At 37.9% G+C, this 14,085-nt stretch overlaps 1 protein-coding gene across 2 annotated transcripts in view; it reads left to right on the top strand.

Annotated features, from left to right (window-relative positions):
• Positions 1–14,085, top strand: part of NELL2 (neural EGFL like 2) — a 135,420-nt gene that overhangs the window by 44,411 nt on the left and 76,924 nt on the right. For both annotated transcript variants that reach the window (XM_059472921.1, XM_059472920.1), the window contains exons 10-11: positions 9,815–9,906; positions 12,649–12,751. In XM_059472921.1, the coding sequence (XP_059328904.1) occupies positions 9,815–9,906; positions 12,649–12,751 (195 nt within the window). The remainder of the gene's footprint in view (positions 1–9,814; positions 9,907–12,648; positions 12,752–14,085) is intronic.

Genomic DNA, 14,085 nt, shown 5'->3' with positions numbered 1-14,085 from the left:
TATCCTGCTTTCCTCATCTGTTGCCTTCAAAAAGGTCATTGCAATCCTCTTTATTTGAAGAGTTTTTGCAGTTTGCTTTTGTCACTGTACCAGTCACAGGACTCTGTGCTGTTTCTGTAACTCTGTTCTGCCAGTATAGAGAATTTTTACTAAGTTTTGCCTTCTTGGGGGTTTTGATTTGTTACCAGTTTCTATTAAGAAGAAAGCCCTCTTCATTTGTTTTGGAGGATGGCTGACCATCCTAAGCCTTTCTCTACAGGGTTGCTGACTAGTTTATTTTCACCTTCTACTTGTTGAAATTATTTGTGAAAGATTCTGATTGTAAGTGAAAATTCTGGTATTCCCCTTCTTGCTTTAAATTAGTTTCAAGTATAATTTTGACTATTTTCCCAATGTAATTTTAATTTGTGACATTTTGTCAAAATCCCTTAACATTATTCTACATATTCTACATTATTCTACATTTTTTTTCTTTTCCTAACAGATGAAGAAATTTGACAATATTATTAGATTTCCTTTTTTTTCTGTTGTCCAAAAAAATTTTCCTTTTGTTTCTGACGGCTGTGTATGTACCACATACATAGTAGTATTAGAATTACAGTGGAATTATTGTTTGTTGTAATAAATTGGTTCAGAAAACACCTGGTTTCAGTTGTAAGATTTCCCCCCCCATCCTGAAATCAAAGCAAGTAAATATGCTTGACTCATCTGGAAATTAGGCACATAACCTGTTTTGTCTAGTAAGCGAGGACGTCAGGTACTTCAAAGATAGGGAAGATGAACAGGCATGCTTCTCTCTATGTAGTTGTTATTTTGACAATGACATGTAAATTCAGGTATTATTTCCTTAAGATGTCTCACTAAGTTATATTCATATTGACTGAAGTGCAGTATTTCTCTATAGGCTAATTTTACAGGCTTGTAAAGGGGAAGTTAGTTTTTTAGATGTTTTCATCATGCTTTATCTAGAAACCTTGTAGATCCTCAAGGCATGTAAAGGAGAAATCAAATCTGAGTATAGCACAGAAGAGATAACAATCTTGGGTATGGTTGTGAATTTCTCAGACAGGCTTCTTAATAGTAGTAGCATATGACTATGGGATGCTTAAATGTTGTCCATTGTCTTCTGTAACTCTTTGTGAACAGTGGTGGTAGTACAGTGTGAGCCCCTAAGCACACGCTTTTCATTTTTTTAACTTTGCAGTATTCTGTTGGTGAGTTGCTGTGAAGAAACATGGGAATAGATGAATACAGTAGAAAGTTAAAATAGACATATAAATTAATAAATCACATCCTTGGGGAGTCACTGGTTCTATCAGTGCTACTCACTTCTTAAACACCCTCTTTTAAGAGCACAGGAGCAGGCAATTCCAAAATGTTGGAAGTCAAGCAGATAAGGCAGAAGGTTGGCTTGGCTGAAAAGGGACCTTTTGGATGGAGCTAAGGCCAAAAAGGAAGGTATGTGCCCAGTGGAAGCAAGGTCAGGGGACATGGGAGGAATACAGACATGCTGCTTGCCACTGTAGGGAGAAAAGTGCTGCAGCCAAAGCTCAGTTGGAGTTGAATCCCGCTCCATATAGATAAACAGACTTAACTGCACAGTGTGTGAATTTTGCCTGATGTTTAGAAAGGTCCTCCTAAGGACAATAGGAGTATTTACAGATATGATTTTTTAAAAACTATCAGCGACCATAAAACTTTCTTTCAGTAATGTTCCCACAGAAAAAAAAGGAGTAGTTACATTTACAGCTGCTATGAACTCCAGCTTACTGTTTTTCCGTGATGAATCGGAGTATCGACAGATACATTTGGGAGAAATTGGCTGTGACATAGCAGAATCTGTGAACATCTGCTCCAGCTACTTTTAAATTTTTAATTATTTCAAATCCTGAACTGACTTTAGACATGAAGTATTATATTGTTTGGGAATGCACAATGGATAATAGTCACTTCTAGGAGCCTTGGGAAACAGCATGTTAGATGTACATAGGTTTCTTTTAAAACTGTCTTTTGAAAATTTCTAAAACTATTGTTAATACCTGATTTTTTAATGTTAGATTTTGCTTAAATATTATTAGGTAGTGAAGGTTGGGATTGAGTATATAAAAAATTGAGAAAGCCAGTTTGGTAACCAATTTTAATCAAGATTTCCAGAAATGCATTTACGCTGCTGTCTGTGTTGAAAACCTTTTGGTGACCTAATGGTAAGGATTTAGCTTAAGAATGTTTAAATGCAGTTATCTGGAGTGTTTGTGATTATGCCAGCTAATCCTGTCATTCTGGCTGAAGGGAGGGATGGGAGGATTGGCAGATTCCTTATGTGGGAACAGAAGTGGATGGAAGAAGAGTTGGGAGCATGAAACCCTGTCAGTTGCTGTACAGAGCTAGGTGCAGGTGTTTTGAAAGAAGTGAGATCTAACAGCAGCAGTGGATGTGGTGCTCGACTCCTGGGAATGCCTGAGCACATTGGACTGGCCTGTGCCAAGAAGGCAAACGTGAGTATTGCTGTAACAGCCAACTTAACCAGGGGCTTCTGTTCCTAGGAGAAGTGAAAGAACTTGGATCTGAGAAGAAAATACAGTGAGATGGATGCCAGGTCATAGGATGCTGTGCCTTCGCTAGGGAGGTGTGTGCAGCAAAGTGATAGTGCAGAATTTCTAGCTAAAACATCTGTGGAAACTGTTCTGGACCAAGGATATTCTGATTGAGAATAAAAGCATCTGTAGGGTCCCTGACAGTTGCTTAAATATGAGTGTAGTCTGTAAATACTTAAATAATATGGCAAGCTTTTGGTCAAAATCCTCCATGACTGTTAGAGGTTGCTGTAGATTTTTGGAGCAGAAGCTGTGTGGAACCTTTGACTTGGGAGCGTGGAAACATCACCTCCAAGTTTTCTTCACCTTAATAAATGCCAGTTTTACTATATGGTGGTGGAGCTTGCAGTTTTGTAGCTTGCATAGGATCTTTTTAGTGCTTTCAAATGAAACTGACAGAATCTGGGGAAATGGTGCTGCTCAGAGAGGCACTTGCCTTTTACTGAACATGTTCACGTGATTTGTGTCCACAAAGCTGCAGAAAGCCACCATCTCAGTTGTCATGTGCAAAAGTATGTCTTTGAAAATTGTGCATAATTGCACAATTTTTTTTCTTTTTCTTAGTGGCAAATCTGGGCAAAATATCCTAATGAATGAAATACGTTATTTTATTTCCCCTCTGCCACCTGTTGGAAGTATCTGGGGAGCAGAGTTAAATCTTGTAAGCACAGCTGCAGGAGTAGGTGCATGTCTTCCCACCCATGTCATGTCCATGGATGGTTTTAACTTACCATGGAGAGCACAAGCCTCTTTTTATGTAATAAATTAATGCTGATTGGTGGTATCTGTTTAGCTCTCATAGATTTCAAAATACTGACTCAAAAGTGTGCAAGTCTTTAGCTGTTTTTCATTAATTTCATAAATTCTCAATACTCAATCTGAATCAGTTAATTCAGTTTCAACTTGCATGTGAATACCTGTGACTTGAGGCATTTCTGATGGGTGTATGGGTGAATTTAAGCATGTCTTGCAGCATAAGGTGCTCTAGGGAGGTGTCTAGTTTTCTGAACTCTATTTTTTCTCTTAACAAAGTTTTCAGAAAAGTATCTTTTGCAACTAGCCCAGCAGTCCAGCTGAGAAAAGATGGAACAAAGTACAAATTTCCCTGTCAGCATTTGATAAAATATCTATTAGCACCTTCACTAAATATAGTTATGTCACTGGTGTTGTGGATAGCTGACATAAGGAATTGATCAGATAATGTCAAATCCCATCTTTGTGGGGATTAAGCAGGCCTGTAATATTTGCCTTGGAGATCCGTTGGTCTGTCAGACTGTTGTGCTATTTATAAATATTTAAGATAATTGTAATACAGTTGTCTTTTAGTTAATATTAACCTCAATTGCTTTTCCTCTCTTGACACTCTCTAAGGCTTTTGTCTAAGGTGTTTGATTTTATAGTTTGACATTTTGCTGTGAAAGTTGTTTGGGTATTGGATTGCCAACAATAGTGAATTTGTCATAAAATGGGTGGGCATTTTGTTCACATTAGGCATGCTCAAATTAAATGCTATGTATATAGTCCAAAATACTCCAGTTCTCTTTAACAATCAGAAAGTATATGCTCCATTGCACTAAAGCCAAAGTTTTGCGTGTCATTCAGTAGAACTGTTTTAGCTGCTCTGTTTAACCAAGCTAAAGTTGTAGTGTGAATAGCAGTAATGCCCTTTTTAAGGGAAGCTGGCATCAAACACATTGTCCAGATTGAATCTTTGCTTACCAAGATACACCTCCATTTGTGCAATTAGTGTCCATTGGCTTTGATTGGCTGCAGCCTCTTTCCCAGACTCCCCTGTCTGGCAGCCTGCTGCAAAAGTTTTACTCAGATGTTAGCTCTATTTACCTCAGCTGAACTGCTGTCAATAGAGTTTTTAGTCATGTTTTCATTGCTTTTTCAGAGCTCAGATTACCTGTTTAGTCTTTAAGGATGACTCAGGGAGCCTGTATTCCAGGATTGAAATGATTTCTATAGAAAGCTTCTCAACAACACCACATAGGATAGATGAATTATGTAATTTCCTGGTAGCAGTTGATGGAAATATAGGAAATATGAGAGGTAGGGGAAGGAATTCAGGAATTCAGATTGACTCCTTGCCACTGTGACTAAACAGCCTGTTAGTGTTGGAGGTGTCTCACACTGTAGATACTCTCAAGTGATTCTAAGACTGATATAGAACAGTGACTTTGTGTTTTAAATGGAATAGAAACATTTAGCTTTTTTAGCTAATAAGATGTAAGACACAAATAGTAATTGGTTCCTTGTCATGATAAAATTTCAAATTCTTTTTTTTTTTTTCAGCTAAGGAAGCAGAAGCAGATATGTGCAGCTTTTCAGCAGTTTGACTGGAAAAATTTGCAATATATTTTTCAGCTTGAAATTTGGAATAATTTTGAATTGTTGAGAGAGATGGCATGAAATGAAGTAAGTCTGCAGCCTCACTGACTGCAGCAACAGAGGAGTTTGTGCTTTCCAGAAAATGAGCAAAGAAGAAATAATGCCCAAATCCCAAAGATAAATGAGAAAAGGGTGAGAGCCATGCCTAGTAATGATGTGGCTGTCAAGAGAAAGAAATTCAGGAAGGTGGTGATTATCTCTGTACTTCTAAGGATACAGCCACACTGTGGTTTTGTGCTATGTAAGCTTGCAAAGTAGGATTAATGCAGCTTACACAATGCCTAGGCCTTCATCTCTGAACAGTAGAAAATGTAATCAAAGAGATTCCAAGGAGGAGGTAGAAAAACCAAGTGAATGAGACAGGTTTGGGGTTTTTTCTGCGTGAGATAATGTTGGATGTGTTTCCTCCCTGCCAAGCAACCAACATAAGTGAACAAAGAATGAAGCAACATAGACTTAATTACCGGTTTGTAGGTTGTTCATTCGTAATTACTGACAAATTTCACAAAACTGCAAGTCCTATCTGCCACTCATTGGGCAGTTGTGAATACAAGAAATTCAAGTGGTTTGAGGAGTTGACCAACGTGCTGAACTTCCTGCTTTCCCTTGGTGATAAGTCTGAATCCAAACTATCTGAGATACCACAGGGAAGGGTATGTGCATTCCTCAGGGGATGGCATGCACAATGTAGACAGTGAAGGTAAAAAATGCAAAAATGAGAAAATGTTCTACTTGACATTATGAGAACTCAGTGAACAGGTGGCAGGAGTTTGCTGGGTCATGGATCTTGCATGGACATTTAAAATAATTCAAAAGGAAAGTGTCATTTGGAGGCCAGTGGGAAGAAGGATTGTGGAAGAGAAGGGATGATTTAACAAACTATTGATAATTAATTGAACAGACACAACAGCAAGGGGGCTCCTGAAAGATTCTTTTTGCTGGAAGAACATGGAGAAGGTTCCATGTCATCACAATGTGTTAGACAATACTAAAGGATAGTTGCATTATTAATACAGCTGTGTAAATATAAGCAGACCTTGATAATAATTTTTTAGACCCTGTACACAGATGCTTACCAGTGTAGTAAGCACTGTTTTGCATACAAATAGATAAAGAGTAGTCAAACTTCTAAGTAGGTTTTGTAGGCTTCTTGTTTCATCTTCTTAGAAACCTCTCCTTTGAACAATATATATTATTTTAGGTTCTGGGGGAATGTGGACATTTGATGGCAGGAGAAATAGTTGATGTATTTAAACTGTAGATGAAATCCTATATAGGCAATAACTACCAAGATCTGGAACAGCTAATCATCAGGTAATGTCTTGACTGTGACTCAGTCTATTGAATGAAAGGACTTAGGAAGATGAATGATGATATGCTTCCCCAGAGAGATACCAATCACAAACTAATCAGAGAATCCTGGAAAGCATTTAGCCAAGCAGAAATTAAATCTTCACTGGACTTTTCTATTTACATGGTGCTAGTCCAGATGTTCATGTTGCTGAAACATCTTTATTTCTGAAGGAAAATAAAGACAGGAGTCACCAGCATCATGGGATGTTTACTGATTGTGACAGTTGCTGTCAGGAGGCAGAGGGAACATTCTGTTCCACACTACCTGGGCTGTGTGTGCCAGTGTCTTAGGATGAAAGGGGTGTAGAAAAATGTTAGTGGATTTGTCTTTCTAGAAATCTTTCTATATGTACTTAATACTCACCTAACCAGATTATCTTAAAGTTTTTAGAAGCCTGGAGGCAGCCGGATGTAAATCTGCCCTTTACTGTTTGTCAGGATGCCTTTCAGTGGGCAGTGGAAGAGGAGTGGGCTGGCAAGAGACGGGAAAAAGGCATTTGTGGCAGCATTGGGAGAGGAAAGGACAGTGTGCACTGGCAAACTTACACCATCACTAAACCCACCAGTGTCTGTCGGGATAACTAAACATGGAGCCATGGTTTTAAGAAGAAATACCCCTTTTGAATGTTGTCAGTGAGAGCAGCAGTCCATAAGACATGCTTAAGCTTGTGCTTAGATTATTCAGTTTAACAGGTTTTCAATTCAGTTTCAATTAATTTTTTTTAATTGGGCATTTATTGTTTGTTGGTTTTCTCTCTTGTATCAAACATACTTTGGTCATTTTATATAGACAGGTCCCTGTTACCTGGAGACATTATAACCTTGCTGGCAAAACCTCAGCAAAATGCTTGGCTTGTTTATTTAGGGGAGCTCAATGGATGAGATACAGTTTTCTTAGCTGCATGGTGGCCAAGTGTTGTGATGGTGGAGGTGGGCACGTGAGCTCTGCTTGAAATTTCTGGCAACCACACAGGCTTGAGTCATGCACTCTGCTGCCGTGTTCTAACCTTTGAGTACAATTCTTGGGTGCATGAAGATACATGGGAAAGGGTCAAGGGCCATATGGGCAGAGCCATCTCTAATGGACTCGGAATTTCTAAGTTTTTCTTGTTTCCAAGACTTTATGGAGAAGAGCTGATTTTCTTGTTGAAAGCGAGTGTTTGTGATACTGCGTCACTGCATTAGAATGGCTCCATATGCAAAGACTTCCAAAACCTGTTGGTGGAATAAAAAAATAGCTTTATGATTTCACACTAGGCTGGATGTGTTCTTTTGATGGTTCTTCTGCATGTGTTATTTTCTATGTTTCTTTGAAGAAACAGGTTTGTTGCCATTAATGAGAAGACTGGATTCAGTGGACTATGTTTTGAGGTGGTTTGTTGTTTTACTTTTTTTTTTAAACTTTGTTTTTCTTTTTTTAAGAGGCCTGGGTAGTCTCACTCATATGTTCAGAGTATTTTGACTTCAGGACCATATTTTCTTCTAAGATAGAATGACAGTGATTTTGATATCTTCTGCCTTTTCTGTGAACAGTCGTAGTCTTCCTGTTGGGAACATGAGGATGTGTTAAATTAACAGTTCACTGCCATTGTGTGATCCTCAGGCAATGCTGCACTGTATTTTTTCCTGTCACATTTAGTTGTTCTTAGAAACTGAAATGTATGGGACAAGGGAAAGAGCTTGATATTTTGAATATTTCAGTTTAGTGTCATGGCATGTAATGCATAGGAGGTGATGTGTATGATTGAGTGATTGTCTTTGTCTAGCCTAGATTCAAGATCTGCTAGTTTGTGGTAAAGATTTATATAGAATTATTTAATATACTTCCTTCTAGGAGAAGGAACTCTGGGGAGAAGGGGAGAGGAAGCAGACACAGTATTGAGCTTTTATGACTCTTTGTGAGTCACACACTCTGCCTGTAGTGGGTTGACCCTGGCTGGACTCCAGGCCACCTCCCAGAGCCGCTCTCCCACTCCCCTCCATAGCTGTATAGGAAAGAGCAAATGTAACAAAAGATTAGTGAGTTGAGATAAGGACTCGGAGAGCACTTTGGAAGCTTATATCACACAGGATAATATATATTTTATGATGTAATTATAACCAATATTTTTGAATTTCAAAAACCCCATTTTTGTTGCTATACCCATCACTTATTTTTCATCATCAGTTCCAAAACTTTAATTTTTTCATGCTGATGAAGTACTAAGAAAGAGCTGCAAGTTAATAAACAAAAGTAAAGTAGAAATGAAAATAAAAGAAATAATGCTAATTAATATAGGTAATTCAAAGTAAAAGATGAATAAAACAAAAAGTCTTGTACTTTTAGATATTTTAAAATTGTCTAAAAATGCAGTCTATTTAAATATAATAGAGAAATCTTTCTGTGAAAGTATAATTGATTTGCATCTTCAAATCAATGGTTAGCAAATTAGACCTCTAACTATGTAATCTGGAACTTGAAAGTTGTAACCTACTCCTGTTATTTCATGATTATGCTAACTTGATGAGCCTTGACTGTGTCTTAAGCAACAGAGACAGACATCTGATTTTCTGTACCTAGCAGTTATGTTACTCAGCCTTTATACTTTGCATAATGTAATTGCAGTAATGGACCCATAAAAAAAAAAAAAAAGCAAGACAGTTTGCTGTGAAGATGTTTTATGTAAGTCTTAAATACTGAATAGGAGTTTTAGTGAGCAATCCAGTATGAGCTGTGTCAGCATGCTGCTGTAAAACCTGGTGCTGCTGGGGTGCAGGAATGGCACCAAGGCCATGGTGTGACAAACACCAATCCTGGTGACATCTGTCTGTCATTTGATCATTGGAGACTTGATCCTGTTTTTGTTGGGGAATAAAAAGACAGTCACAAAAATAGTTACTGTACAAGAAAATTCATATACTTTATCATCACTGCTAAGGCATATTAAAGAATGGGGATATTCAAGATACAAATCCATAATGTTTAAATGACATAATGTGTGGGGTGAGGAAACATCAAAGGACTGTGATAACAAATAAACATATGGCTTTAGTGGTCACCCTTCATCATGCAACATTCCTCTCAAAAAACTCATTATATATTAATGCCACTGGCTCTGCTCTCACACTCCATTTTCCTGTGCAGCCGTGAGCTGTGTTGCAGGCAGTCACCTTTCTTGGTGTCACCTGAGATATGTCTCTTCTGCCATCTCAGTAGCTATCTGTACTCCATATTGCTTCAACATCCTCCACCTTTCTACTTACATGTGCCTTTTTGGGGACTTTGTGAGGACTTTTTCTCCTCTACATTTTTTTCTTATGATATCCTAGAGTCCTATAGATGGGTTTAGAATATTCTTGCAGCTGAATCAGTCTTTTTATTCTGAAATGCAGTCCTCTTTAAGAAAATGTATCAATTCTATAAGCAGCGTGCCAACATGTTTATACAAAAATCATTGTGTTGTGTTGTTTTGTTTTGTTTTTTCTCTCTGAAGCGGTGTGTGTATTTGAAGGCAGAACCTACTTTGAAGGACAAAGAGAAACTGTGTATTCAGGCTCAGGGGACTGTGTTCTTTTTGAGTGCAAGGTAAGAATACTCTTGATGGAATAAAAATTCTTGCATGTTAGAAATATCAAAGTCACGCTTTTGAAATATAGATAGGTGTACCTTAGAAGTGACAGAAAAGGAATCCAGTAGGTCCTGTGTTTATGTTGTCTGAGTTCCACATCAAATTTTTGCAAATAAATTTACTTTGCATAGCTGCAAGCTTTGATGATACAGCTTGACAATCAGGCAGCATTGTTTCTTCCCTAGGTATCGTCCCCACCGTCAGTAATGAAACATAAACAGATTACCTTATGTTTCCATCTGCAGTGTTATTGTTTAAAATTATGTGCTCAGGGGTAAGAGATACAGATGTAATGGGGGCATAGTTTGGAATTCAGGATCATTCTTCAGAGGAAAAGCTAGGGGGAAAAGAAGAAAAAGAGCTGGTACACAGGTGTCTGGTATTTCTAGTGATGGAAATGGGGTAGGCTTGGGGGTTTTATTTGTAAACAGAATATATCTGATGCTGAGTCAGTCTTGCCCTGCTGCATGAATACAGCTGCTCTTCAGGGCAAAAATATACTTTAAGGGTAAAATATACCTCAGGGACAGCTGTGGGTTAAGAATTACACAAACTGCTGCAGTGAGTTGTGTGTTGTCTCTCTAGGGGAGGGATGAGGAAAAATCCTGTCTGCTTAGAGAGCTGCAGGCTGTGGGCTGGAGTTGAAAACCTGAACACACGTTTCTCAGCAGAGAAAGAGAGGCGAGCAATTCCTCTCCCTTCTCATCATGCAGCAGATTATCAGACCAGTTTCTGGAAATCTCAAACATTTTCATATAGTTGTTAAAAAGTGTATCTTACAAAGAGGAACTGGGAATTCTTTTCTAACTGCTGTTGATTTTAATCCTTATGAGCTTAATTGCTGCAGTAGGGCCTTTGACACCCTTTTGAGAATGGCATGAAGCTGACCAGAAATAATTTTGGATTCATCTGTAGGCTTTTTGGGGCTATGAGCTTGTATTTTCAACATGGCACCCAAGACATGAATTCTATGATTAGTCAATTCTATGATTAGTCAATGGGTATAATTAACAATGATCAAAAGTTATGTGACATTGCCTTGTGTTCCTTGCAGCTGGCAATTGTGATCCTGTATAAAAAAATGCCTTTGTTGTCTGGGCTAGCCTGTGTTTTGTTGATTAGACTTGTTTTCTGGTAGGCTGCCTCACTGTCTTGGTAGAAATAGTAAGCAGCAACTTTGGCTGATTGAAATGTTGCTTTTCAAGGAGTGAAGTATGCACAGTTTCTGCTGAACAGCCTTGTGAATTATAATTCAGAGCATAAAATCTGTAAGCTTTGTTGGTCAGTTAGGAATTCATAGATGGGAATTATTTTATTACTACCAGAGTTCTCATAAAAGGATATAATTAATGACTTCAAGTCAAGAGGTATTAATAGGAATGGCGCAGGTACTGGTTTCATGCTTGAAAGATTATAATGATGTTATCAAGGCAATGTATGGAAATTTTTCATTTTGTCTGGATGTAATTAAAAGCCTCATATTTTGTTTTGATTGGCTGCTGCAGTTTTGTATGCTATAGGCATGCACTTCTCTGTTTGAATATTATAAATAAGTGAATGAAAGATTATCTTCCAAATTAGACTTTATAAAAGATTAAAATAAAATCCAGACTATCTTAATTGATGTTATTTCTATCAAAGGTTAATTTAGCTTATGGGATTGCTGGTTTTTGTTTGTTCTGGTGTACAGCACATCTGTCTGATTTGCTTTATTGTATTATAAGATTAGGGCTGGTATCTCTGTCAAGATTGTTTAAGGTAAAGTTTGAGCAGTCATTTTGATGTTGGCCATTGTGTACATTTTCATCTTTATATTTCATGCTTAAAGAGGATTTAAAATTAAATGCTAGACTAATAATAATACTACACACACATACAATAGCAGATGCATTATTTTAGATGTTTTTCTTGCATGCAGAAATGCATAATGCTGAGTTCATTGAAGTCTTATTTTAACCACATCACTTATTTTATGGCAGATGCCTCTGAAGAATATGCTGTTGTTTGCCTTATTTTCTTTCTTTGCCCTATCATGACTAGAGTACAGCAAGACACATTATTTATGGCCTGAGGGAGCCTAAGGGAGGTACACCCGTGGTAGCCAGGTTGCTAAGGCAAGCATTTTGTGTGGCCATACTGCAGCAATTTCAGATGACCTGCACTGAGTGCCTGAACATACTTGTGCACCTTCTTGTGGCGTTGTACACTTCCAGATGCCTAATAAAAACCTCTTTCCTAATAGGGACACAGTGCCAGTTTCTTTCAGTGTTACTGCCACTGAAAGCAGTGAGATCAGAGATGCTCAAGATTGATTTTACTTGCTGTGTATATAACATGTCTTTACAGTATTCATTATGGGGACCCTTGACTCTGGAATCTGCCACTTCAGTTTTTGAGAAATAGTTGTAACTCTTACAGGCATAATGCTAAGAGAAACTTCTGAGACAAGTTATTTGACAGCTAGGATAAGAGAAGAATGAGAGTTGTTGCCACACTTCTGCTTGCTTGAAAAGGTTTGAGTATAGGACAGTTCCTGATGGTTTTATTGTGCTATGTTGTCCTCACAAATGGTTTTTGAAGGTACCTGGAGTTTGGCCTAGGCATGGGTTTGTGTACATCATAATGGTGAAACTCCACTAAAGTTACAACTTCCTTTATTTCCTATCTCACAGTATTAATCAATTACCTCAATTTAACAGGACCACAAAATGCAGCGAATTCCAAAAGGCATCTGTCCAGCTTTGAGCTGCCCAGAATCTCAACAGATCCCCTTATCCCACAGTTGCTGCAAAGTCTGTAAAGGTAAGGTAGTAGCAGGATATATATATATAAGCTCAGTGTAATTTTTCATTCTTATAGATTGTAAATGGATTTTTTTTTCTGATAATTTTGAATAAGACACTCCTATGCATGATGATCACTGTAGATCTTGGGAAGTTGAATAGGTGACAACTGCACTGTGACATCTGAAAGTTGTTTGTAAAATGTTTCGTAATGTAAATTCTGTGAAACAAGTTTTTGTGTTTTATTGCAGCCAAAAATGGGTGGAGAGTCTAAGAAATCATGTATATAATTACTGATTTCTCTTCCCTTCACCCACTCCAGTGTCCAAATGAAATAGACGGGAGAAATATTCATGTTTCCCAGCATCTTTCTGGGGTGCTTTGAGATATCTCTTTCAGAGGACCATTTGTGCTAAGCAAATGTTCAAGTACTTGGGTAACTTGTTCACCTCTCTGGGCTTGTAGTCTACATCTATAAGCAGAAACTTTGGGAAATATTTTTGTATGCTGTGCACCTTTGCGTGCTACACCCAGTCTGGTCCTTACCAAAGGAGAGCGATGTAGGAAGTGCTCCGAGTCCTTGGCCCACCCTTTTGATCTGGACTAACACTGGTATCTTCAAAGCTATTAGCATTTGCATCTTCAAGTAGCTACATCTGTTTCTTCTATAACTAAATAAGATAAATTGAAACCTGGCATGAAGGAATGTGTTAGGCTCTTGGCCTGATTTTAGGTATACATCAGTGAAGATTGCAGCTACGGCTATTTCTGTGCTACTCAGCACAAACATGAAGAATATGATTAATGACATCAAGCAGAGGGATAAGAAAGTAGAAGAAGTTAAAAGAAGACAGGTCTTCAAGTCTGTCACAGTCCAAAAGGATTTTTTAATGATAATTTTCTATAAAATCTTCAGTAGCTTAGAGAAAAGGAGTCTATGTTTCTTGTGGCTGGTATAGCTAGAAAATTTTAATATATGTTGGTTGAGTGCTTTCTGAATATTTTCAATCCTCCCTGAACTGTGCTAGCTTGGCTTCTCATGAGGCAATGAGCTTATTCTTTAAATGAGAAGCTGCTGTAAGCTATTATTCATTAGCATGCATTTTGTTTTTTAATGCAGCTGCTATATGAATGTTGAGAATCTTAATAATAATCAGTATGAAAACCCTCATACTTTCTGGATGGCATGTATCTTTGTAGTTAATGTCAAAATCTGATGCAATCCAGTACGATCCAGAAATAAGCCTCTTGCTTTTCCATGAACTCAGGATTCAGTGAGGAGGGCAGCAAAAAGGCAAAAAGGAGATGTTGCCATGGCCAGAGGTTGCTCCTGATGCACGTGCTGCTGCTGTC

This window comes from Ammospiza nelsoni, chromosome 5 (genome assembly GCF_027579445.1).
Source record: "Ammospiza nelsoni isolate bAmmNel1 chromosome 5, bAmmNel1.pri, whole genome shotgun sequence".
Classification (NCBI taxonomy): domain Eukaryota; kingdom Metazoa; phylum Chordata; class Aves; order Passeriformes; family Passerellidae; genus Ammospiza; species Ammospiza nelsoni.
This window is presented reverse-complemented; position numbering and strand designations above follow the sequence as displayed.